General features: G+C 42.6%; 1 protein-coding gene across 1 annotated transcript; it reads right to left on the bottom strand.

Moving 5' to 3' along the window:
• Positions 1-412: 412 nt before the first annotated feature.
• Positions 413-23,350, bottom strand: LOC141795207 (uncharacterized). Its single transcript, XM_074676016.1, has 4 exons — positions 23,170-23,350; positions 22,811-23,055; positions 2,374-3,288; positions 413-496 (listed from the first exon to the last, which is right to left on the bottom strand). The coding sequence occupies exons 1-4, from the start codon at positions 23,348-23,350 to the stop codon at positions 413-415; spliced, it is 1,425 nt and encodes a 474-aa protein (XP_074532117.1).
• Positions 23,351-24,289: the final 939 nt, after the last annotated feature.

Genomic DNA, 24,289 nt, shown 5'->3' on the forward strand with positions numbered 1-24,289 from the left:
AAATTTTTGTATTGTTGTCTTTGCAGCACGTTCTTCCAATGTGTTGTGTTGTGGTCTTACCGGTGCCTTTTTCTAATGTGTTGTATTGTGGTCTATGCAGGGCGTTGTCACATGGTGAAATCAAATACCAGGGGGTAATACTCATTTGTAACTTCAGTTCACAGCATGAGGCGCTGTGTTATTGGATACTTTTATGGGAAAAGATCACTAAGTTCATACGTGAGGAATATTGATGAGGAAAAATCTCCACTCCCAGAGAGCGCTGTGCGCTGATGGAGGCTCTGCTTGGATAGCCTGACAGCTCTCAGAGTTTAGCGTCTGATAACGTGATTTAGAGAGTCTCCTTCACTCTCTGCTACAGACAGTTTTTCAGGATCTGAGTCACAAACTAGTGTCAAAACTCAGCGCTCATTCAGCGGGGAGGAGGAGGGGCAGAGTGGACATGAGTGAAATAGCGCATGTAGAGAAATGAAACTAAACGCTTTGTCATGGAGAGCTAGGAGAGAGTCAGGCAGGATCATACAGAGAGCAAAGCAAGCCCCAATAAACAAATAAACATTAGAAAACAAGCCCAAAGTCTCTAATAAGCGTTCTGTCCAACACTGCGTACAACAACTTCATTTCCCTGTTACCTGCTTCATTCATTTTGAGATTTTTTTTTTTTTGTATAGGACTTATATATTTTTTAACGTCATCATGGATGAAATTAAGACAAACAAACAAACAAACATGACACAGGGCTGACCAATCAGAGGTGAGAAACTAACTCTGGGTAAATGCAGTGAAAATGCAACACACATGTTGAATTATAAAGGTCTGCACATTTTAAAGGCCAAATTAGGTTGAAACATGAAACAATCGTGATTAGTCGACTAATCGAAAAACTTACCAATAGATTAGTCAACATTCAAAATAATTGTTAGTTGCACCCCTATTGTGTTGTATTGTGTTGTGGTCTTTATGGTGCCTTTTTCTAATGTGTAATGTAGTGGTGTTTGCAGCACATTTTTCCAATGTGTTGTCTTGTGGTGTTTACGGCACATTTTTCTAATGTGTTGTGTTCTGGTGTTTGCAATATGTTTTTATAATTTGTATGGTCTTTGCAGCACGTTTTTCTAATGTGTTGTTTTGTGGTGTTTGCAGCGCATTTTTCCAATGTGTTGTGTTGTAGTCTTCGCAGTGCGATTTTCGAATGTGTTTTGTTGTGTTGTGGTGTTTGCAGCATGTTTTTCTAATGTTTTGTGGTCTTTATGGTGCGTACTTCTAATGTGAAACTTCAATAAAAATAACTAGCAACAGACACTGTCTGCGTAAATATTTATATACAGCATTACTTTTTCAGTAATAAAGCACGTACAATACTTTCTGGGCTATAATTAACTCTGTGGTATAATCATACATTTTTTATAGGTATTTGTCAAAAAATGCAGCATGGAGAGAAAAACAACAGATATAAGTCACACTGAACTGAGTCGCATTTACTTAGAATGATTTGGTTTGTTTATGGTATTTTCAGAGAGAACTATCTACATATAACTTTGTATATTAGGTGCTTTAAATATTGCACCTACAGCTTTCATATCTGTGATCAGTTTCTCTCCTCTATGTACACTTATTGACGCCCCCTTCACCCCCTGACTGAAATTAAGTGTTGTGTTTACAGAAACAAATCTTAAAGAGCACTTAGTATTTTCTTCCTCAAACATTACAAAAAAAAAAAAAAAAAAAAACTGAAATGGACTTGTGTTAAAATCAACTATTTATTTTATTTTAAACCATGCAAAGATCATAAGCACTTTGTACTGAAAACACGTATTAGTACATTATTAATTTACAGCATTAATATGTGTATTGATAAATGTTGGGATTTTTTTGTTGTTTTTCTGATGGATGTTTTATTTGCTGACACAAAAAGCACATTCTCTATGGCAGTAAAATAAGTATAAAATTGAAAAACAGATTTCTAAAAAAAATGTGCTCGCCTTAACTTTTCTCTCTGCTAATAAACACAGTCGAGATGATCCACAAGGCTCAATATGATCCTGAAATATTTAATGATTTTAAAAATACAACTGATTAAATGATTGAATATGCTGCTTAATGCTCTGCTACAGCATTTCTGATCAATAAGTCATTGATTGTCTTTATCAAAAGCTGTCTCTGTAAATCAAGCTGTCTCTGTAAATCAAGCTGTCTCTGTAAATCAAGCTGTCTCTGTAAATCAAGCAAAGCTATTCTCCACATCTCATTTTCATATCTTTGCTGAAGTTCCCTCTGTAGTTTTTCTCTCTCGATGCGTATCTGCTCTTCTTTCCATCTCAAGACAAGCTGCCTCTCCTCCACCCCCTCTCTCCATTCTCTCTCTCTGCAAACTTGGTATTGGTAATGGATTTTATTTATCTCATACTCATATCTTTGCTGAAATTCCCTCTGTAGTTTTTCTCTGTCTCTGCTCATCTGATCGTCTTTCGATTTCAGGATGCGTTGTTTCTCCTTCTCACTCTCATTCCATTCTCTCTCTCTGTCAGCTTGGAATTGGAAGTTGATTCTCTTTATTTCATTGTCACATTTATGCTGAATGTCCCTCTCTAGTTTTTCTCTTTCTTTGTGGATCTGCTCTTCTTTCTCCTTCAGGATGCGTTGTTTCTCCTCCTCTATCGCTCTCTCAGCCTCTTGGAACATCTGGTTGGTGTAGTGACTCCCTCCGTTCTTCTGAACTATATTTCTGATCTTGTGGAGCAGCACAGTCACCTGTGAGGGATCTTTTATCTTATTATTGAAGACATGGTACTGGCCGTTGCATCTGGCCACAAGATGCTGAAGCTCTGGACTTTCAGCCAAGAACTTCTCAATGGTGGTATCTTCCAACTGGTCCCCTCCAGTGAAGAGAACCATGCTGTATCTGTCTGCAGCCTGGCCAAAGATCTCTTGAATCCTTTGAACCGTCTGTTTCTCCTCCTCAGTGTATCTGCCCAACCCGATGACCACCAGGAACACATGGGGACCAGGAAGAGCCAACCTGATGCACTGTCTGATGTCTTTAGCTGTCTTGTCCATGCCGAACCTGGTGTCAAACAGACCTGGGGTGTCGATAACAGCCATCTTCTGTCCATCCACTGTGCCTTGGCCCTTGGAACAGTCCACGGTTAGGGACTTTGAACTGAACTTTGATTCAAAGCATTCTCTTCCCAGGATGGTGTTTCCAGTGGCACTCTTCCCATTTCCTGTCTTCCCCACCATCACTATTCTCAGCTCCTCATGGTATGTAAAGTCATACTCTGTGTAGGAAAAAAAATAATGGTGTTATTCTTATTTCAAGACACCTTGTTTTAAGAATCTATGCAAGTACATTTTCCCTGTCCTATTGGCCTTTTTTCTTCTTTACGAATAAAAAGCAACTCAGGTTTCAGTTTTTGCATGTAACCCAACTAGATAGAGTTATTTTGGGTAAAAATAGGTCAAACCCATGATAAGTTTTGATCAGTGTACTCTGCATCTTTTTTCTCATTTGGTGTCCCCATGTAAGAAAAGTTCTCTAATCTTCACATAACTGGAACACATTTATACAGGTGCTGCACAGTGGTGCAGTGGTTTGTGCTGTTGCCTCACAGCAAGAAGTTCACCAGTTTGAAACCCAATTCAGACAAGGTGGGCCTTTCTGTGCATGCATGGGTTCTCTCCAGGTACTCTGGCTTCCTCCCAAAGTGCAAAAACATGCTCATCAGGTTAAATGGTCACTCTAAATTACCCATAGGTGTGAGTGTTCTTGAAAGGTTGTCCATCTCTGTCTATCAGCCCTGTGATTGACTGGCAACCAGTCCAAGGTGCATCCCCCTCAGCTGAGATAGGCTCCAGCCACCGCAACCCAAAAGAAACAGGATTAGCTGTAGAACATGAATTAATTTTCACAGGCCTCTTGGACTGTCTCATAGGCTCATTTCGAAATCACCCCATAAGCTTCTTTAAAAAAAAAAGTAACTTGCAGAAAAGTTGTCCACCAGCAGACAGTTAATTATGTTTTGGTATAAGGAATAAACAAAGTACAATGAGAAACAAGAAGAGACAGATTAAATAAAAAATAACAATAAAAAAAAAGATTACGTAATGAAGACTTGAAAAGTAATTTGTTCTTCCTTTATGTTAAATCTATATCACATTGTGATGATGACAAACTTCATTCGGAAGACAGAGTCTTAAGAAGTGAATGTAAAAACAAAAGTAAATTCATTTTATTCATTTTTTATAACAACTAAAATCTTTATTCATTGAATGACAAATTAATCTTTAGATATATTTGTGTTTGTGTGTGTGTGTGTGTGTGTGTGTGTGTGTGTGTGTGTGTGTGTGTGTGTGTGTGTGTAAAATTATTTTGTTAACATAATGTTTGTTTCTGCATAGACATCATAAAAATAAAATAAATAGTTTAGCTCAGTGGTTTTCAAAGTGTGAGGCGCGCCTCCCCTGGGGGGCACCAAAGAGTTCCAGGGGAGGCATGAGAAGAGGAACAAAAAAAAGCACAAAAAAATAATCAAATGACAAAATGTCTGAATTAGCACTGAGCGCAAAAAGTATGGAAACAAGCGCGCGTGGTTACATTATTATTTTCTCTGACGCTGTCCGCCATACAGAGTGCTTGTCTCTCTGTGAGCGTGTGCACGTGTTTGTGTGTCTGAGTGTGCATCGGGACGGAACTTTGCCATGCCCTGTATAGAGAGAGGAGGAGAGTTGTGAACGCGCGACCATGCTCTGCTCTGCAACCACACAGGACACTCATGGATCCCTCAGAAGCATGTGCCCACAAATACACACGCATGTGAACATATGAACTCGGCTAAATAATATATGGCAAAATGCACTTCTTAGAGACCTCTGGAAATGTTGCAGATGAGCAGTTTAGCCAGTCTCATCTAACAATTTAGGGGGCTCAGACCCCGCTAGACCCTACGTATTTTGCACAGTGATAACGACGGTTGGGAAGTTGGGATTTTCTAAGACTGGATTCTCCAAGGCCTCAGTGTGTGGCTTTTTTACTGTGAATTTGTAATCTATTTGTGTTTAAAAAGCTGTTCTAAATGGTCGCCTTAAACAAGAGTTTAGTAGATGCTAAAAACAGCTCTGTGTGTGATTGATCTGTAATCAAACAATTTTTTAAGTACTGCATTTTGACTGATCTTTTATTCTTTTTTGCCACAGTAGATATGCTTTCTCTCTTGGCTTAAGAGCTGTCATCTCATTTTATTTAGATGTTTGAAGTACATGTAGTCATTATAATAAATGAAGAAATAGGTATTGACCTAAATTCATGTAATTCTTACCCATTTTAACTAAAATTTGGGAGACTGTATTAGGACAGAATGCTTAAAATAAACATTTATAGTTTTGTGGTTAAAACCAGAGTGGATTATTCATTTATTAGAAGCAGTATTTGTTTTATTAAAATAAGGGAGGCCGCAATGACTTCATGTCCTCTGAAGGGAGGCTCACTGTCTTACACTTTGAAAACCCCTGGTTTAGCTGATATCACAGTTTAACCAAAGCTTTATTAACTGGTTCAAACCCATTTAATTATACTTGCCCTGCATCAAATGCAGCTTAAAAGGGACAAGTTCATATAAGTTAAGTCGTGCAGCGCATTTCTAACGGTCTTGGTACTCATGTAAATGAAAGGTGCAATCATGAGATAGCCCTTTACATTTGCCAGTTGACCACGATTAGTCTGAACGGAAAACTGTTTTTAGTGTTTTAAAGTTATTCTGAACAAAGTTAGCAAGGAGCAAAGTTTGGGTAAAGAAACAAAACATACATGATGTATCATGATCAAGCATGGTCAGTGTAGATAAACTAATGAAAAATGAATACATCGAATGATATAAATTGAGAATCATGACTTACCCTGGTAACTGGCCATTTTAAGTTCAGAAGTGGATGCTGCAGCTTAAGTGTTACAACAGAAGTCGGAGTAAGTACAGCAACTCTGTGTAAAATATAATACCTTGTCACAGTAACCAGCGGGTGCTCTGTGTCAAGATACAAGTGAACATAAAGCTTTATCTGTTTGTTACCTTACATAAAAAAACACACCTTGTACTTTGTTTATCTTATCTAGTGGGACAATTGAGGTCAAACAAGAGCTTTACACCTTTGGATGTTGAAATGGTAGGGCTTGCTTCCAGGATTTACAATACAGACCCAACAATAATTAATTTTCTTTTTTGTAAAATTCTTGGTACGTGGTTGATAGTCCACTTTCAAACTGCTCCCCATGTAGCTGTATTATTTTTTCATGCTAAAATACAGCTCTATTAAAACCATTAATGCCTAACTACCCTTTTTACCTTTGCAGTCATTTTTTTTTTTTTTTTTTTTTTTTTTTTACCTTTTTAGGTAATTCTTAAGACACATTTCCTTTCAGAGCGCTCAACTGTCTTTGCATTGCATTTTTGGCATTTGTTTCCTTCAAGAAATGCAGCTTTTCTAGTCTGGTTGTTGCATTGACATAAAAACATGAGCTGTACTTTGCTTGTTATTATTAATGTTTATAGTCTATGAACAGTTGCTTTATCTCCAGAAGCTCACTTGGCAATTTTTATCTTTGGGTCAGAGCCAACATCAACAACCTTGGTAAAGTTGCAGGGCATGTTAAGGTGTGTGCAGTTCAGGCTAAAGTGAGCACGATTAAGAAATGTCCAGGTGAACAACAACAACAACAACAACAATAATAATGATAATACATTTTAGTTGTAAAGCCCTTTATATTGGAAGAATCTCAAAGTGCTACAGAGCAACAGATAAAACGATAGGATATGAGATTTAAAATTTAAAGGGGGAGTCTATAGCTGAGTAAAAGCTTTTCTAAAAGGTAAGTCTTTAGGTCCTGTTTATAAGTATCTATGGTCTGTGGGGCCCTCAGGTGGTCAGGAAAGGCGTTCCACAGCCTCGGAGAAGGCCGATCACCCATGGTGCGGAGCTTTGTTTTGGGGGCTTTGAGGAGGTTTTTGTTTCCAGAACAGAGGGGGCATGAAGAGGTCTAGAGGGAGAGGAGTTCCTTGAGGTACTGAAGGGCATGACCGTGGATGCATTGATGGGTGAGGAGGGAGACCTTGTATTCAATCCTGAGTGGGACAGGGTGGCAGTGGGGAGTTTTCAGAATGGGGGTGATGCGTTCATATTTGCAGACCCTTAAAAAGATCCTGGCAGCACTGTTGGATGTATTGTAGTGTCTGGATGCGTTTTCTGGAGATCCCAATAAAGAGTGCATTACAGTAATCCAGCCTGGAGGAGATAAAGGCAGGGATGAGCTTCTCTGCATCACAGAGTTTGGAGATGTTCCGGGGGTGGTAGAATGAGGTCTTACAGAAGTGCCTGATGTGGGTGTCAAAGGTTAGTTGTGGGTCTATTTTTACACCCGAGTTGGTGACAGATGAGGAGAGGGGGATGGCTTGGCCGGAGAAGGTGACACTGGGTATGGTGGAAGAGTGAGTTGCCACTCGTATAAGCTCCAGCTGGAAGGTTGCGTCTGGCACCAGTGCAGGGTGCGGAAACAGCACCCGCGAGAGTAGAAGCTAGTAGTGTGATGTGATGTTTATATTTCCTACCAGCCCAAATGTGTGGTTACATAAGTGTCAAGTAACATTTGTTTATACACTGATTTTATTTGGAAAAACAACATATCTTCATGCCACCTAGCATTTCACTTCCTGTATAGCTTATCATATTTCATTCAGCTTGACGCAGACCCTCTCCAGTGTCCCAGAATAATAGACTTCTAGCGGATTGTTTCCGTTGTGCCGTACCGCTCCCATAACCGGACTCACATTGCACAGGGATGATGTGAGCCAACAACAGTGATTTTAATGATACGGATTACATGCGGAAGCCGCACCGGACCCGCACAGGATTCAGTGTGAGCCTGGGGTGAAGCTGATGTAGTGTTCTAACTAGGATGGCTTCTGTTTTTTTACACTTCAACTGGAGGAAGTTGAGCTTCATCCATGCCTCTATCTCCTCCAAGCAGGTGGTCACTGCAGACATAGGTAAAGTGGAAATGGGGTTGGTCCTTGTGTAAAGCTGGGTGTCATCGGCAAAGCAATTATGGGAAACTTCATGCCAGCTAATGAGCTTACCCAGAGGGAGACGGTAGAGAGTAAAGAGAGTGGGGCCCAACACAGAGCCCTGAGGAACACTGCAGGTGACATTATGGGTATGGGACCGTGTTCTGCCCAGGCCAACGTGTCCAGTTCTGTTGATAACCAGCTATGTGCAATTTTGGACAGTCCAATAGTGTGTTGCAGGCGGTGAAGGAGGATGTTGGGGTCAACTGTGTCAAAAGCAGCTGTAAGGTCCAGTAGGATGAGTAGAGATGGGGAACCTGTATCTGCCACAACCAACCTGTTTCTGTGCTTATGGCCAGGGCGAAAGCCGGACTGAAACTTCTCATACAGGTTGGGTTTTTTTTGAGGTGATCCTGGAGTTGAGCTGCAACTGTTTTTTTCCAGAACTTTAGAAAGAAATGGAAGATTGGAAATGGGTCTATAGTTGGAGAGGACTTCCGAATGCAGGGGGGGTGTCCATTGAAAGCGTAGTAAACCGCTGGTGCCAGGTCTCTGTCATACACATAAAGTCCAATCCTTTCTCCCTGATGTGTTCTTAAATCAGGGTGGAATTATTGTTAATGGATTGGGTGTTGTAAAGTTTAAATTTGAATGAAGACTATGGGGTAAATCTCTGTACAGGTCGTAAAACACTTAAGTCTACTCCGCTGGGGCTGTAATCCCTTCCATGAATTCTATCCAGGTGAATGTGCTGGGATCCTGCGGTGTTTGCCACCCTGGATCTCACAGTGCCTCCTGAGCTGATAGTGACTGGAGCAGTGGCGCTCTGATGACGCATTATATGTCCAACGAGTGACCAAAGAGATGGGATGTTTGTAGCAGAGCAGTTTGGCTTATAATGAGTACTGAATTTTCGACCGGACCTCCTGTGAATGTAGCGTGGGAGGTGGAGAAGTCTGAGTATGTTAATGATGGGGATGTTAAGTCCAGGAGTAACAGCTGTCTTTAGTCAGCGAAGTTATGAGATGGAATAGCAGAATGCCATGCCAGCAATTCCCTCAGTGGAACTCTGTGCGAAGCTTGTGGAGTGGCGGTTGAATGGAGAAAAGTCATCCGTCAGATCAATGGTTGATGATTGGATCCAAAGAGCCCAGGTGGGACAAGGTTAAGATCTAGAAGTTGTCAGTAGCAGGTATATACCCAGTAGAAAAAAGTTTGGTGAATCGTTTGATCCGAGATGCAGAAAACACAAACCACCGCTGCTAGAACAATTCATACAGTAAGAAGAGCAACTTTTCCTTATAGAAAAAGCACAGAAAACTAACAATCAAAAGCCCGGCTGGAGAAGCAGCAAACAAACAACACCAGCATACTCTCCACAGAGCTACATCTACATGTGGTAGCAGATGGTTTCACACCAACTCAGTTCCCACCACCATTATCGCAGTTTTTGTTGGAACGTCTCTCTGTGGTAGCTCCTCTGACTGATTTGCTGATGGGAACGGGTTTTATCTGGTCTTCCTCTCAAAAAAGTTAAACTCTTTACATTTAAATTACTCTGTGATTGAGAAGGAAACTGTGCCATTGATTAGGGCGTTGAAACATTTTGACAGCTTTGCTGGTTGTAGTGTTCTTCTGGTTGTGTACATTGGCCACAGTCCCAAAACGTTTCTAAACTCAGTACATTGCCCAAATTGCAGTTGATGCATTGGATGTTGTACCTACCTACGCATTTGGATATCCACCACATTAAAGGCTCAGATAATGTTGTGGCCAATGCTTTGTCTAGAGCTCTCTAGAAGGCAGGTTTGTCGGACTTTGAAATGTAGATTCTCTGGTTCCTATGTCTATGCTCTGTTACTCTTAATGCTTCTTCAGGCCCTGGAGTTGCTGTGCAGAGTAGAGGCTGGATGACTGGAAGAGTTTACGGTCAGCACAGATTTTTTTTTTTTTTTTAAGCCTAGACTTAAGTATAGTGTAGATAGAATAATGCAATATGCAATTTAGAAAATGTTTTTGCTCAGTTTAGATTGAGTGGTAATTCATGTTAATGGTCTAAAGTGTAAGGGGTTAGCACAGAGTACCTATCTCTTTTAGATTGTGTCTTATATGGGTGGGTGAGGACCCTTCCAGACCACTAGGTGTTGCCGTTTTGCCGGTTATGTTTTTTGGTACAGGGCCAGACATTGGTGGGGTCATTGGGAAATGATGGGATACACCTGGGCCCGGTTTAGTCCTCATCTTAAACCCAACTTTTGCATCAGTGTGGAGTGACTTGCTGCATTGCAGCATGGCTGTTTACTCCTTTTTCAATGAATATCAATAATGTTTGGCATATTGCTTTGTCCTTTTGTAATAAATTCTTGTCTCGTCTCACCCCCCTAAAAAGAAAAAGGAAAAAGAAAAAAAAAAGAAAAGGCGTATGCTGAGGTTTCTTGAATATAGATAATCACAGTGTGAGGAAGGCTGACAGGTCTGCGCATATGGGATGACACTGGTGATTTCCTACCTATACTGGTGAAACTACCTATAAGACCATTATTGCTTTTTTTAATGGGTAACAAAACTGTACAGCACAGAAATGCAAGATAATACTAAAAATGAATAAAAAATGAATAATAACAGTGACTTTAATTGTCTTTGCCAGTATAGAGGGATTATGATGCATTCACAACTTGAGTGCAGAAGCACTGCGGAGAATAATGGTTTGACAACCGGCATGGGGAGTTAACCACCAAAAAAATGCATTTTCTAACTTAATATCACTTTGGGGCTGCATGGTGGCACAACAGTTGCTGCAGCCTCACAGCATAAAGGTCAATAGTTGGATTCCCAACTTGGCTGGTGGGCCTTTCTGTGTGGAGTTTGCATGTTCTCCCTGTGTATGCGTGGGTTCTCTCCAAGTACTCCAGCTTCCTCCCACAGTTCAAAAACATGATTATCAAGTTAACTGGTCGCTCTAAATTACCCGTAGGTGTGAGTGTGTGAGTGAATGGTTGTCTGTCTGTCTGTGTCAGCCCTGCGATTGACTGGTGACCAGTCCAGGGTGTACCCCACCTCTTGCCCAATGACAGCTGGGATAGGCTCCAGCCACCCGCAACTCTGGACAGGATAAGCGGTTCAGGGAATGAATGAATGAATGAATCATCACTTTGACAGATAGTAAACAGCTCCCAGTTTTGTGAAATTGCAGTGAGTGGATAGAAGAGATCAGAAAGGTCTCAGATATTAGGTGAATAATTTTCAGTGGAGAAATACTGCGCGTACCCAGAGAGGAGTTTAAACACACAACTGTCACACTCTGCTCATGACTGCATTACCCGTGGACACTGACCAGACTGTGACAGACCAGGACATAAACATGAAATGACAGCTGTACATTGCTTTTAGTGGCCATCCTCTGTTTCACAGCTGTGTTTTTAACCTATTTAACAAACATGTTCCCAAGAAGTTTAGTCTGTGTCCCTTTTAGAAGCACAAAGGTCACATTACCAGTAAAATGCGTCATTGTTTGATTGATTAATCATTCAGCCTTTATATAGCGCTTATCTGATTGTGAACTCTGGAACTTATCATATAACCTAGTTTATTGTGTTTGCGGAACACTGGATATTAGTTATTTATTAGCTCTCAGGGAAAATAGAAATTGTATTATTCTTGACTATCATGCTCATGAATAAGCTCTATGAACTCTAAAGGTAATGCAACAAGATATTTTTTTTTTCTTAGTCTTAACCCATAACTTGTGTTCCAGTCAAATTTGACCAATTTGACAGTTTTGTCTTAAAAAAAAAAAAATTATTTGCTCAGACTGACTTAAGATTTCATGACTTTATCCAGTTTCAAATAAATAAATTTGACCAATATATATATATATATATATATTTATATATATATATATATATATATATATATATATATATATATATATATATATATATATATATATATATATATATATATATATACTAATATTGTTATTTTTAGTGCTGGGCGAGTTAACGCATTAATTCTGCTTTAAAGGCGCTCGCCGCTTAGTGTATCAGTCCGCGCACGGCGTGCCAGATATGAACAAATGCAGATAGTCTGCCAGGACAAAGAGACACGATGAGAACTAGAGCCTTATTTAGCGGTGTTTCTGTGTGAAAGCAATGCCCTGAAATTTCTCACGACCTGCCGTTCACTTTGCAAGCAAAGTGAAGGGTGAATGCAGACCGATATCAGAGTTTTTCAGTGGTCAAGTGTGTTTTTGGTCAAGTAAAATATGGCCCCGTCTGAGTGCAGAGGAAACCGGCTGACGAGCAGGGAGGGGGTGTTTGGTGCGAGTGCCCTGGGCTTCTGCTGCACAAAAACACTGCTGTAGGGGTCATCTGCCCTAAACCTTGTGATAGGACCAAACTTGTTCCATCCCGGAGTATCACTTTAATGCCCTGACAGTGGCAATAAGCTTAAATTTTGTATTTACATTTTGTAAATTTGATTTGCACTAAGTATGTGATTTAACTATTACTGTTGTAGGAGCCACACTTGGTCATGCTTTACTTTTTGCACTAATTGCTTTCTTGTGTGCACGCCCTCCCCAGGTGAGGTGATAAGTGGGAGGGCAGAGCTCGCCTGGGGGAGAGAGACGGGAGAGAAGGCATACCGTCATTGACCGTAGGCCTTAAGACCTATGAAAAGAAAGTTTAATTGTATTTAGGTTTTTAGGTCAGATGTACAATAAACGTTGATTTTCGTTTCCCACATAACAACTCTCGAAGGATCCTTTTTTGGAAAGGTCTGTGCGTTGAAATGAACTGCTCCTGTTTCTCCACGTGGTAAAATCAAACCCTGGAGAGGTTATTGGAAACCATTTGTGTTTTGTTATTTTGGGTTTTTTGAATTTTGCCACTTCAACTGTATAATAAGTACTGATTTAGTGTTTGCATGACAGATGTTATGGCACTTTCGCAATGCGATTAATTATGATTAATCAGGGAAATCATGCAATTAATTACGATTAAAAGTTTTAATCGTTGCCCAGCCCTAATTATTTTAAGATACTATTTTTTTTAACTTTACAACCAGAGAGAGCTTTATGTTTACTTTTATTGTGACACAGGGAACCCACTGGTTACTGTTAAAAGGTGATGTAGAGGAGAACTTTTTACTCTCACATATAGAGTATAAGTACTTACAGCAAAGCAGCTAAGGCACATGATAAACCACATCATTGTAATGAAGCACATAAAATATAAAAAAAGAAGAAGAAATAATCCTCACAACATGGTTCATGGACCAGCACTTATATATTTGTCAAATACTTACTACTCAAAGCGCTTTACATTGCTTGTGTCTTTCACCAATCCACACACGGATGGTAGAGACTTCTATTAAAGAAACCATCAGTTTTATCTGTCACATCCAGACCCATCCACACACCTCCAACCCTTGACCTTGATTGAAAAAACACCAACTCCACCCCTTGACCACAGAAGCCCTAAGAACTATAATATTATAACTATTGATTTAAATCCTGCCTTCCACAACTGGAAAAAAAACAAGACGTTTATTTTTTTTTCATTATTTTATTTTATTTATCTTTTTTGTATCCCTTAAATGCAAAGTTAGGCAAATTATAAGAAAAAACAGGTTTTATAACTTTTTTGGTCAGATTCATCATCTAATGAAAAAACTCATATAAAAAAGATGAAAAATTAGTGATTGGTTATTTCTCTCATTTATTTTCCTGTTGATTCTCTTTTTATTTGTGGAGAGAATTTATTTTTTGAAGAAAAAAACAAAAACAAAAAGTCTGTTAAGACTAAGAAAAAAAAGGAAAAAAAAAGCATGTTTCATTTCCTTTAGAGTTCTTAAAGTTTCATTCATGAGTATATTAGTCAAGAGTAACGCAATTTCTATGCTCCCTGAGAACTATTAGATAACCTATATCCAGTGTTCTTTAGACACAATAAATCAGGTTTTATGATTAGTTTCAGAGTTCATGATCAGATACGCAATAAAGGCTAAATGATTAATAAATAATCAAATATTGACGCATTTTACGGGTAATGTGACCTTTGTGCTTCTAAATGGGACACAGAATAAACAGAATGAAGGTTTTCTTTGTGTAAAAGTGTAAAACAGGTCAAAGAAAACAGTCAAAGCTCTATTACTGTCATTGTTTTATCAGAGTTATTACAGCGCACATGTGCAGGCACACAAACAGCTGTTAGAGCTGACTGACAGATGATCCAGAGGTAATCAGGTGACACTAAAACACATTGCTTTGTACAACGCTCTGCAGGATAGGACGTCTCATTGCCCTTGAAACACAGTCTCCCTGTTTCCTGGTTCCACGGTTGGTGATAGCTTAGTCCCCCAAGCTCAAAACTCGTAATCCTCACAGCCCAAAAACCCAAAGCATGCACATACTATTAGCTAGCTGCTAAAGCAGTTTCCATGACTGCCACCTTTGTGCTGATTGCTCCATTTTAAAGTTTCATGATGTCATGAAGTACTCATGCTTTTTCACAGGTGTAGGGAAACCTCTGCTGGTAATTAAGAACTGGTAATTAAGTGAGTGGATAACCAAGTTTAGGTGACTGTTTCTGGAAGAATTTTGACATTATTTAAAGATTTTATTTATATTTAATATTACATTTTTAATGAAAGAATACAACTTTATCAAGTGCTTTTCATACATAAACATGTAGCACAAAGTGCTTTACAGTCCATTAAAAACAATCCCTCATAACTTTCAACCCAACCATTTACTCCACACAACCATCAACCCACAATCAACAGTAACATACATAGTCTCAACCAAACCTCATCTGTACATGTGCACTTTAATAGCTCTCGTTATATATAAACAGTAACAGAGCTTTGTCTGTTCCTTATAACATGAAGAAAACCTGCTCTCTGTTTACACTGTGTCCCTTTTAGAAGCCCACAGGTCACATTACCAGTAAAATGCGTCATTATATTATTATTTCTTAATCATTTAGCCTTTATCTTGTTCCTATCTGATTGTGAACTCTGGAACTTCTATAAATTGGTTTATTGTGTCTCAGGAACACTAGATATTAATGTTGTATTAGCTCTCAGGGAAAATAGAAATTGTATTATCCTTTACTAACATGCTCATAAATAAAACTTTCTGAACTCTAAAGGAAATGAAACAAGTGTTTTATCAATGTTCTTATTCTTGACTGACTTTTCTCCCAGACATAAATTCTCTCCACAAATAAAAGGAGAATCAACAGGAAAATAAATGAGAGAAATAACCAATCACCAATATTTCTATTCCATCTTTTTTATACAAGTTTTTTTTTTTGTTTGTTTGTTTTTGGTGGGATGTCAACTCTGACCCAAACAGCTATAAGAACTGGGTATTGAGCCTCTGTTTTATTGATTTTATGATGGTATTTAGGTCTGTAGGTAAAAGGACTTCCGCTAAGCCAGCTCTTGTGTCTCCTCACTTGTCACTCCTTCCATCAATCTTCCCTGAGCACATTTAACTCTGTGAGACGTCCTTTAACATGGCGGCTTAGAAAGTACTTTGGGTGCCATGGGGGAAAGAGGAGGGTGCAGTTTCTTGCTTTGAGATGCACCCATAGACAACATCCCTCCTGATAAGTTTGCCTTTTGGCTAAAGTGGGATTTACATTTGCCATTTATTGGGATGGATCACTGATGAAGGCCGAGGGGTTACCACCTTAGAGTGATATCACATATTCACTTATACAACTCGGTTTGAGTCCAATTTTACTGTTTCCATAACTGCAATATCTGTTAAAGAAGCGGGTACTCTGTAACTGTGCACTCAGTTATTTTCCCTAACTGCGGCCTTCTTCAGATACTACTATAATATATAATTGGGTATTCTGCAGATATTATTTGACACTCAAAGTAATGCTTTAATTCTGTGACTCTCAAATATTTCAGTTACCCTTGCACCATTCCCAGCATGTTCGTTGATCGGAGAAAATGAAAATGAAGGAGGACTGTTTGTGATATTAATAGACCTAAGTGGAGGACGTAGAGCGGCCTCATCTACTGTCTAAACTCTGGAGCCGCACACGGCTCATTAGCTTGGTGTCGCTCCATGTTGTCTTAATTTCTTATTATCCATGCTTATGGTACAAGCCTGTAGGTGGCAGTTATTTGCAGCATAATCAAATGATCAAATGGTCAAATGATTTTTTTTTTCACTTAAAAGTGATATTCCGGGATGGAACAAGTTGGGTCCTATCACAAGGTTTAGGGCAGAAATTACCCCTACAGCAGTGATTTTGTGCAGCAGAAGCCCAGAGCGCACGCACCAAACACCCCCTCCCTGCTCCTCTGCCGGTTTCCTCTGCACTCAGACAGGGCCATATTTTACTTGACCAAAAACACAAATAAATGGACTCCCACCGAAAAAATCTGATATCAGTCTGCATTCACGCTTCACTTTGCTTGCAAAATGAACAGTAGGTTGTCCTCACTCTCATAATCACTCATCTTTATGTTGTTATTACATAATTCATCCTGGCAGACTACCTGTGTTTGTTTATATCTGGCACGCCACGGGCACATATACTGATACACTAAGCGGTGAGTGCCTCGTAGCCAGCTGTGGCTCTGCAGCGGAGGTAGCGCCGTTTTACGATACGATGAGAACTAGAGCCTTATTTAGCGGTGTTTCTGTGTGAAAGAAACGCGCTGCAAGTTCTCTGAATAAAGCGTGAATGTCATTAATTTATAAAATGAACAACTTTGGTCCCAAAACTGACCCCTGAGGCACTCCACAAGTTATATTACGAATGTCTGATTTGACATTATTTATTTGGACAAACTGATTTCTATTCTCTAAGTAGCTGGTTACACATTGATGTGCCACCTCTCTGTTACCATATTTGTATAGTTTTTGAAAAAGAATGATGTGGTCTATGGTGTCAAAAACTTTCTTCAGATTTACAAAAACGCTTTCTAAAAACTGTTTTCTGTCTATGGCAGTGGTTATTTCATCAGCCAGATCCATAAGTGCCATTGATGTGGAATGATTTGCCCTGAACCCATACTGACTACTACTAAAAATATAGTACCCGTTTAGAAAATTGTCCAGTCTGTTTACAAAGAATTTTTCAAGAATTTTTGAAAATTGTGGAAGCAATGATACCAGTCTGTAATTTAAAGACATGCCTGTCACCATTTTTGTATAGTGGAATGACTTTGGCTGTTTTCATCCTATTGGGAAATGTCCCAGTGGAAAGTGATAAATCGCACCCAGGTATGGAGCTTGGTTCTGTGAGGGGGAGACAGGAAGCTGGTGTGTGAGGAATGGAGGTTACGGGAGGGAGGTTGGGGCCTGGTGGTGGAGGGCTTTATGGGCGAGGAAGAGAATTTTAAACTGTATGCGGAAGGGGACGGGAAGCCAATGAAGATTTTGGAGGATGGGGGTGATGTGGTCATGGGAGCGGGTGCAGGTGAGGAGGTGTGCAGCAGAGTTTTGAATGTACTGTAGTTTATGGAGGACTTTGGATGATGTACCATAAAGGATGCTGTTACAGTAGTCTAAGCATGTTGTGATGAATGCATGAATACATTTTTCAGCAGCAGAAAAGGAGAGGAATGGACGGAGGCAGGCTGTGTTTCTAAGATGGAAAAAGGCTGTTTTAGTGAGCTGAGTGGCGTGGTGGTGAAAAGAAAGGTTGCTGTCAAAAATGATACTAAGGTTACGGATGTGAGGTGAGGGAGATAGAAGGGAGTTGTTGAAAGTGATACCGAAGTCCTGGATGGGGTTGGTGAGGGATTTATGGCCAATGATTATGAGTTCAGATTTGTTGTAGTTGAGTGATAGAAAGTTGTGATTCATCCAAATATTTATGTCAGTGAGGCAGTTTATAACTGAGGAGTGTGTGTCTGGGGTTATGGCTTTGGTGGAAATGTATAGCTGGATGTCATCTGCATAACAGTGAAAATGAAGGCCATGATGGTGGATAATGTCACCAAGGGGGAGCAGATATATTATGAAAAGAAGGGGACCAAGCACTGAACCCTGGAGGACGCCTTGAGTCAGAGGAGCGGTGTGAGAGGAACAGTTGTTAATGTAAATGAACTGTTGACGGTCAGTGAGGTAAGATTTCAGCCAGGCTGGTGCAGTTCCAGTGATGTTGATGGTATGTTCCAGGCGGGACAGCAGAATAGTGTGGTTTATGGTGTCAAATGCAGCAGTAAGGTCGAGGAGGAGAAGAATGTTGAGGTGGCCAGAGTCAGAGGACAGGAGTAGATCATTAGTGATTTTGAGCAGGGCTGTTTCTGTGCTGTGCTATAGACGGAAGCCGGATTGAAATGGTTCGAAATGGGTATGTTATGTGAGGTGGGCCTTGATTTGACAGGCAACGGTACGTTCCAAGATTTTTGACAGAAAGGGGAGGTTTGAGATGGGTCGAAAGTTGCACATGTTGTCAGGCTGGAGTCCGGGTTTCTTCAAGATGGGGGTTATGGCTGCGAGTTTGAGGCTGGGAACTGAACCAGACTTGAGGGAGGAGTGGGATGGGATCCAAAACACATGTTGAATTTTTCATGTCAGCAGTGATGGAGAACAGTTCAGCTGAAGTCATGAGGGTGAAGTTAGACAATGGGCGGTAGTTATGGCAAAGAGAGACAGGCATGGCAGTGGAGAGAGTAGGGAGAGTGGAAAGAGTGGTGAAGCTGTTATAAACTGTGTCATTTTTTTTTCTAAAAAAAAGGAAAGAAAGTCATTACATTTATCAACTGTGAAGGATGAAGAGATGTTGTCCTTTGGTTGAAGGAGTTTGTTTATTGTGGAGAAGAGAGTCCCGGGGTTGGAGGAGCCAGAGTGGTTAAGATGAGAGTAGTATGTGGACTGGGCCGAGTTGAGAGCTTTACTATATTGTTGTAGGTGGTCTAGATAAGCCTGGTGATGACCTGTTAAACTGGATTTCTTGTAGAGTCTTTCAAGCTGGCGCCTCCAGGATTTCATTTTATGGAGTTCAGGGGTGTACCAAGGGGCAGAGTGAGTGAAGGAGACAGTTTTAGGTTTGATGGGGGCTAACTGATTGAGACAATGGGAGAGAGTATTGTTGTAGTGGAGTAAAAGTATTGAGGGACAGTCAGACAGGGACATTAGGGAGGCAGTGGTGATACTGGTGATTAAAGCGGAGAGACCTGGGAGGGAGAGTGATTTGGTATTTCTGAAGGAGATATTGCGTTTTTGTTTAGGGGCAAGAAGAGGGGTATCAATGTCCATGGTTACAGCCAGATGATCAGAAATGTTGAGGTTATGACTTTCCAGGTGATGAATCTGAAGACCAGTGGAGCAGACTAAGTCCAGAGTGTGCCCGTGGCTGTGGGTGGGAAAGTTAACGTGCTGGGTGAAGTTGAAGCAGGTCCATGAATACGTTTGCAGATTTACAGTGGGTGTCATCAATGTGGAAATTGAAATCCCCAAGGAGAAGAATGGAGGATGAGATGGCAAGTAGATGCGTTCGAAAGTCCGAGAAGTCTGTAAGGAATGAAGTGTTCAGCTCGGGGGGCAATAGGTCAGGGCAATGTGGGGGAAGTGAAACCAGAGAGTTTAAAAGCAATGTGCTCAAATGAGGGAGCTGTAAGGATGGAGATGGTGGTTGAGTCGATGTCCATCCTGTTAACAGCAGCAACACCACCTCCTCTCCCCTCCTGACGGGGTCTGTCAATGTATGTGAAGCCAGGGGGTGTGGTTTGATTTAGTAGGAAATAATCCAGGGATTTATACCAGGTTTCAGTGATGCAGAGGAGATCCAGGTTAGTGTCCGTTATGAAGTCATGTAGAATGAGGCTTTTTTTTTATTGAGAGACCTGGTATTAAACAGTGCCAGTTTCAGGTGATGAGGAGATCTGGGGGAGTGAAGTGGAGGGACAGCTGAATATTTATCAAATGGGACAGATTAGCGGATGTTACAGTGAATTTGCTGCATATCCTATTACAGTCAGCAAAAATTGGCTCTATTGAAAAGGTGGACACAGAATGCGGAAATGTGGCATAAGGCCAGCAGGGTGAGCAAGAAGAGTTTGTGAGCTCTGAAGTAGCGGAGGAGCTGATAGGTGGACGGCAAGGGGCGCTGGTGAAGGAACAAGTTGACTCTGGTTTAACTGTAGAGTGGGAGGTGTAGTCAGCGGTGGGGAAAACGGCAGGTGTAAACAGTCAGTCATGTGGGGTAAACTGCACAGAGTGCTGTATATTCAATGTTAGTAACTGGGAGCTTCCTGTGGGCTCACCACCTGCAGGAGGGGCCATAGGGGTCCAGTGCGAAGTGAGTTGGGCGGCAGCCGAAAGCAGGGACCTTGGCGGACTGATCCTCGGCTGCAGAAGCTAGCTCTAGGGATGTGGAACGTCACCTCTCTGGCGGGGAAGGAGCCTGAGCTGGTGCGCGAGGCTGAGAAATTCGGGCTAGATATAGTCGGTCTCACCTCGACACATAGCAAGGGCTCTGGAACCAGCCCTCTCGAGAGGGGTTGGACTCTCTTCCACTCTGGAGTTGCCGATGGTGAGAGGCGGCAGGCAGGGGTGGCGATACTCATTGCCCCTCGGCTCGGTGCCTGTACGTTGGAGTTTGCCCTGGTATACGAGAGGGTAGCCTCCCTCCGCCTTCGGGTGGGGGGACGGATCCTGACTGTTGTTTGTGGCTTTGGTCCAAATAGCAGCTCAGTATCCACCCTTTTTGGAGTCCTTGGAGGGAGTGTTTGAGAGTACTCCATCTGGGGATACCCTGGTCCTACTGGGAGACTTCAACGCTCATGTCGGCAATGACAGTGAGACCTGAAGGGGTGTGATTGGGAGGAACGGCCCCCCCGATCTGAACCCGAGTGGTGCTTTGTTGCTGGATTTCTGTGCTCGTCACAGGTTGTCCATAACAAACACCATGTTCAAGCATAAGGGTGTCCATATGTGCACCTGGCACCAGGACACCCTAGGCCGGAGTTCGACTTTGTAGTCGTGCCCCCACTTCCGGACGGCTTCAAAGAGGTTCTGGACCACCATCCGGTATCTCAGGAGGGGGAAGCAGTGAACTGTAAACACTATGTTCAGTGGGGACGGTGCGCTGCCGACCTCGACTCGGGATGTTGTGGATCGGTGGAAGGAATACTTCGAAGACCTCCTCAATCCCACCGGCACGCCTTCCTTGGAGGAAACAGGGTCTGGGAATGATGCGGTGGGCTCTCCCATCTCTTGGGTTGAAGTCGCCGAGGTGGTTAAAAAGCTCCTTGATGGCTGGGCCCCGGGGGTGGATGAGATCTGCCCAGAGTTCCTTAAGGCCCTGGATGTTGTGGGGCTGTTGTGGTTGACATGCCTTTGCAACATCGGGGGCAGTGCCTCTGGATTGGCAGACCGGGGTGGTGGTCCCTCTTTTTAAGAAAGGGGACCGGAGGGTGTGTTCCAACTACAGGGGGATCACACTCCTCAGCCTCCCTGGTAAGTTCTATTCGGGGGTACTGGAGAGGAGGGTGCGTAGGTTAGTTGAGCCTCAGATTCAGGAGGAGCAATGTGGTTTTCGTCCTGGCCGTGGAACTGTGGACCAGCTCTATACCCTCACGTGGATGAGAATCAGCACCTCCAAATCTGAGTCCATGGTCCTCAGCCAGAAAAGGGTGGAGTGCCCTCTACAGGTCGGGACGAGATCCTGCCCCAAGTGGAGGAGTTAAGTATCTCGGGGTCTTGTTCACGAGTGAGGGAAGGATGGAGCGAGAGATCAACAGGCGGATCGGTGCAGCGTCTGCAGTAATGTGGACTCTACATAGGTCTGTCGTGGTGAAGAGGGAGCTGAGCCGGAAGGCAAAGCTCTCTGTTTACCGGTCGATCTTCGTTCCCACCCTCACCTATGGTCATGAGCTTTGGGTAGTGACCAAAAGAACAAGATCGCGGGTACAAGCGGCCGAAATGAGCTTCCTCTGTAGGGTGGAGATAGGGTGAGAAGCTCGGCTATCCGGGAGGATCTTGGAGTAGAGCCACTGCTCCTCCGCGTTGAGAGGAGCCAGATGAGGTGGCTTGGGCATCTGGTAAGGATGCCTCCCGGACGCCTCCCTGGTGAGGTGTTCAGGGCACGTCCCACCGGGAGGAGACCCCGGGGCAGACTTAGGACACGCTAGGGGGACTATGACGCTCAGCTGGCCTGGGAACGCCTCGAGACCCCCCGGGAAGAGCTGGAAGAAGTGGCTAGGGAGAGGGAAGTCTGGGCTTCCCTGCTTAGGCTGCTGCCCCCGCGACCCAACCATGGATAAGCGGTAGAAGATGGATGGATGGATGGTAACTGGGAGCAAGCTTTGTTCGGGTGAAGCCCGTCCATCCTGAAAAGAGAGCTGCGGTTCCAGATAACATTAAAATTGTTGATAAAAGTCAAGCCATGAGCCCTACAGGCAGATTGCAGCCAGTAGTGCAGGGAAAGGGCTCCGCTGAAATGAGCAGCATTGAGCAGCGGGGCAGTCAGGCCTGACACAAAGATAGATTTGCCAGTTTGTTTCAAAAAGTTGAACAGCTGGAGAAAGTGGTCCCTCTTCACTTCTGAGTGTTGACGAGAAGTGTCATTGATGCCAATAGGAATGATGAGACGAGTGACAGAGATAGGGAGAGAAGGCAAAATTTCCAGGAGTTTTTCAGTAATGACTGGGACAGTAGCTCCGGGAAAGCAGAGCGTTGTGGCATCAAAAAACCTAATATTTCTTATGATGGAGTTGCCGATTATCAGGGTGGAGGGTGAGAAGAGTGGATGTGGAGAAAGTAACTGTGTACTGACCGTAGAGGTTACGTCGGAGCGACATGGAAGAGCGGTGGTTTTCGCAGGTGAATCCCAAGGAGGAGATGGGGGAGTGGCAGTCCGAGCAGGTAAATCCTGAGAAAAAGTGGAACTGCTCAGCTGCAGCTGCTCATGAGCCGGCTGAGGGCTAGGGAGTCCAGTGGAGCGTCTGTTCACAGCTGCCATCAGCAGCCTCCGGCGGTGCGCAGAGGAGAGCCGACTCCGGGGTTCACGCAGCAGTCCATCTGTGGAATGGACAGCTGGTAGGTCAGTCACTCCATCAACACCTTTGAGGGTGAGACAGGGATCCGATCAGCTAGCCGACTAGAGATCATAGTGGACGGAGTGGAATCAGTCACAGCGGGCACAGCGGTGAAAGAGGTGGTGAATGTAGCGGGACAGGCAGCAGCAGCCGCGGCTACAGGTGGAGGTGACAGGAGCATAGGCTTGCTGAGCAGGGTCAGGTGAGCAGCGGAGGGGATCTGTTGGTGCTCGGACAGGACCCGGACAGGACAGTCGAGCCTCGTCTGGATCATCCATAGCCACGTCATGCAGTGCAGCATAGGAATTGGAGAAGGGCAGCGGTGGAGAGGACCTGGACAGTCTACCTAAACTTTTTCTTTCCAGGAGGGTTGGGTGTGGTGCAAGAGTACGGACGAGGGCGCACGGGATCCCACAGTAAGGTTTCAGAAATATCTGACTGAATAGCCAGGATCTTCTTCGACTGAAAAGCTGCCAAGTCGATGTAGCTGTTTAGCATGTTATCCTTCTTTTTTTGGCTCATCAGACAGCCGGCGGATGTCTTCTAAGTTATTCACCTGTTTTTCGGTAGAGAGAGTGCCAGGCAGCCGTCACAATAAACAGTTCTGGTAGTGTCCAGGCTTTTTAAGTTGTATGCGAGTTCAGTTGTCATGCTGACGTCCTAGCTCCTAAGCTAAAAATAAATCGGTAGAGCAGGTGAAGCAGTCACGCTTCACAGGGGAAGCAATAAAATGTTGTCTATGATGATTGCACTCCCTGCTGTAATTCTTGTGGACTTTGTTATCATCGGGAACATATTTAAGCTAGGGCTGTCACTTTATGTTCGATATTCGAATAACCAATCGAACATGGGGATAAATATCCGTAACCGATTAGTAAATACATATTAGAATGTAAAATATTGGGTTCAGCAGCTCATCAGAGCGCCTGGAGCAGTGAACCCTTTCATCCAGCAGAGGGCGCTGTCCGCAAAGCTTGACAGTTCCATCACGTATGAACTTCTCTCTTGACCTCAGTGACCAAAGAGTGAAGTATAGTTCGATAGAAATGGAAGACGCAGAAAACCACAGTGGACGACGTTCAATAATAACACCCAATCATCTGAGGAGCACTGTGTGGAAGTTTTGTGTGGGAAATTTTGGGTTCTACGCCATTGACGGGAAAATTAAAAACAAAGACCGGGCTGTGTGTCGGTTATGTGGAAAGCAGTTTACCTAC

Source organism: Halichoeres trimaculatus, unplaced genomic scaffold (assembly GCF_033239565.1).
Source record: "Halichoeres trimaculatus isolate MK-OKI-2021-1 unplaced genomic scaffold, fHalTri1.1 fHalTri1_scaffold_8, whole genome shotgun sequence".
In the NCBI taxonomy this organism is placed as follows: Eukaryota; Metazoa; Chordata; class Actinopteri; order Labriformes; family Labridae; genus Halichoeres; species Halichoeres trimaculatus.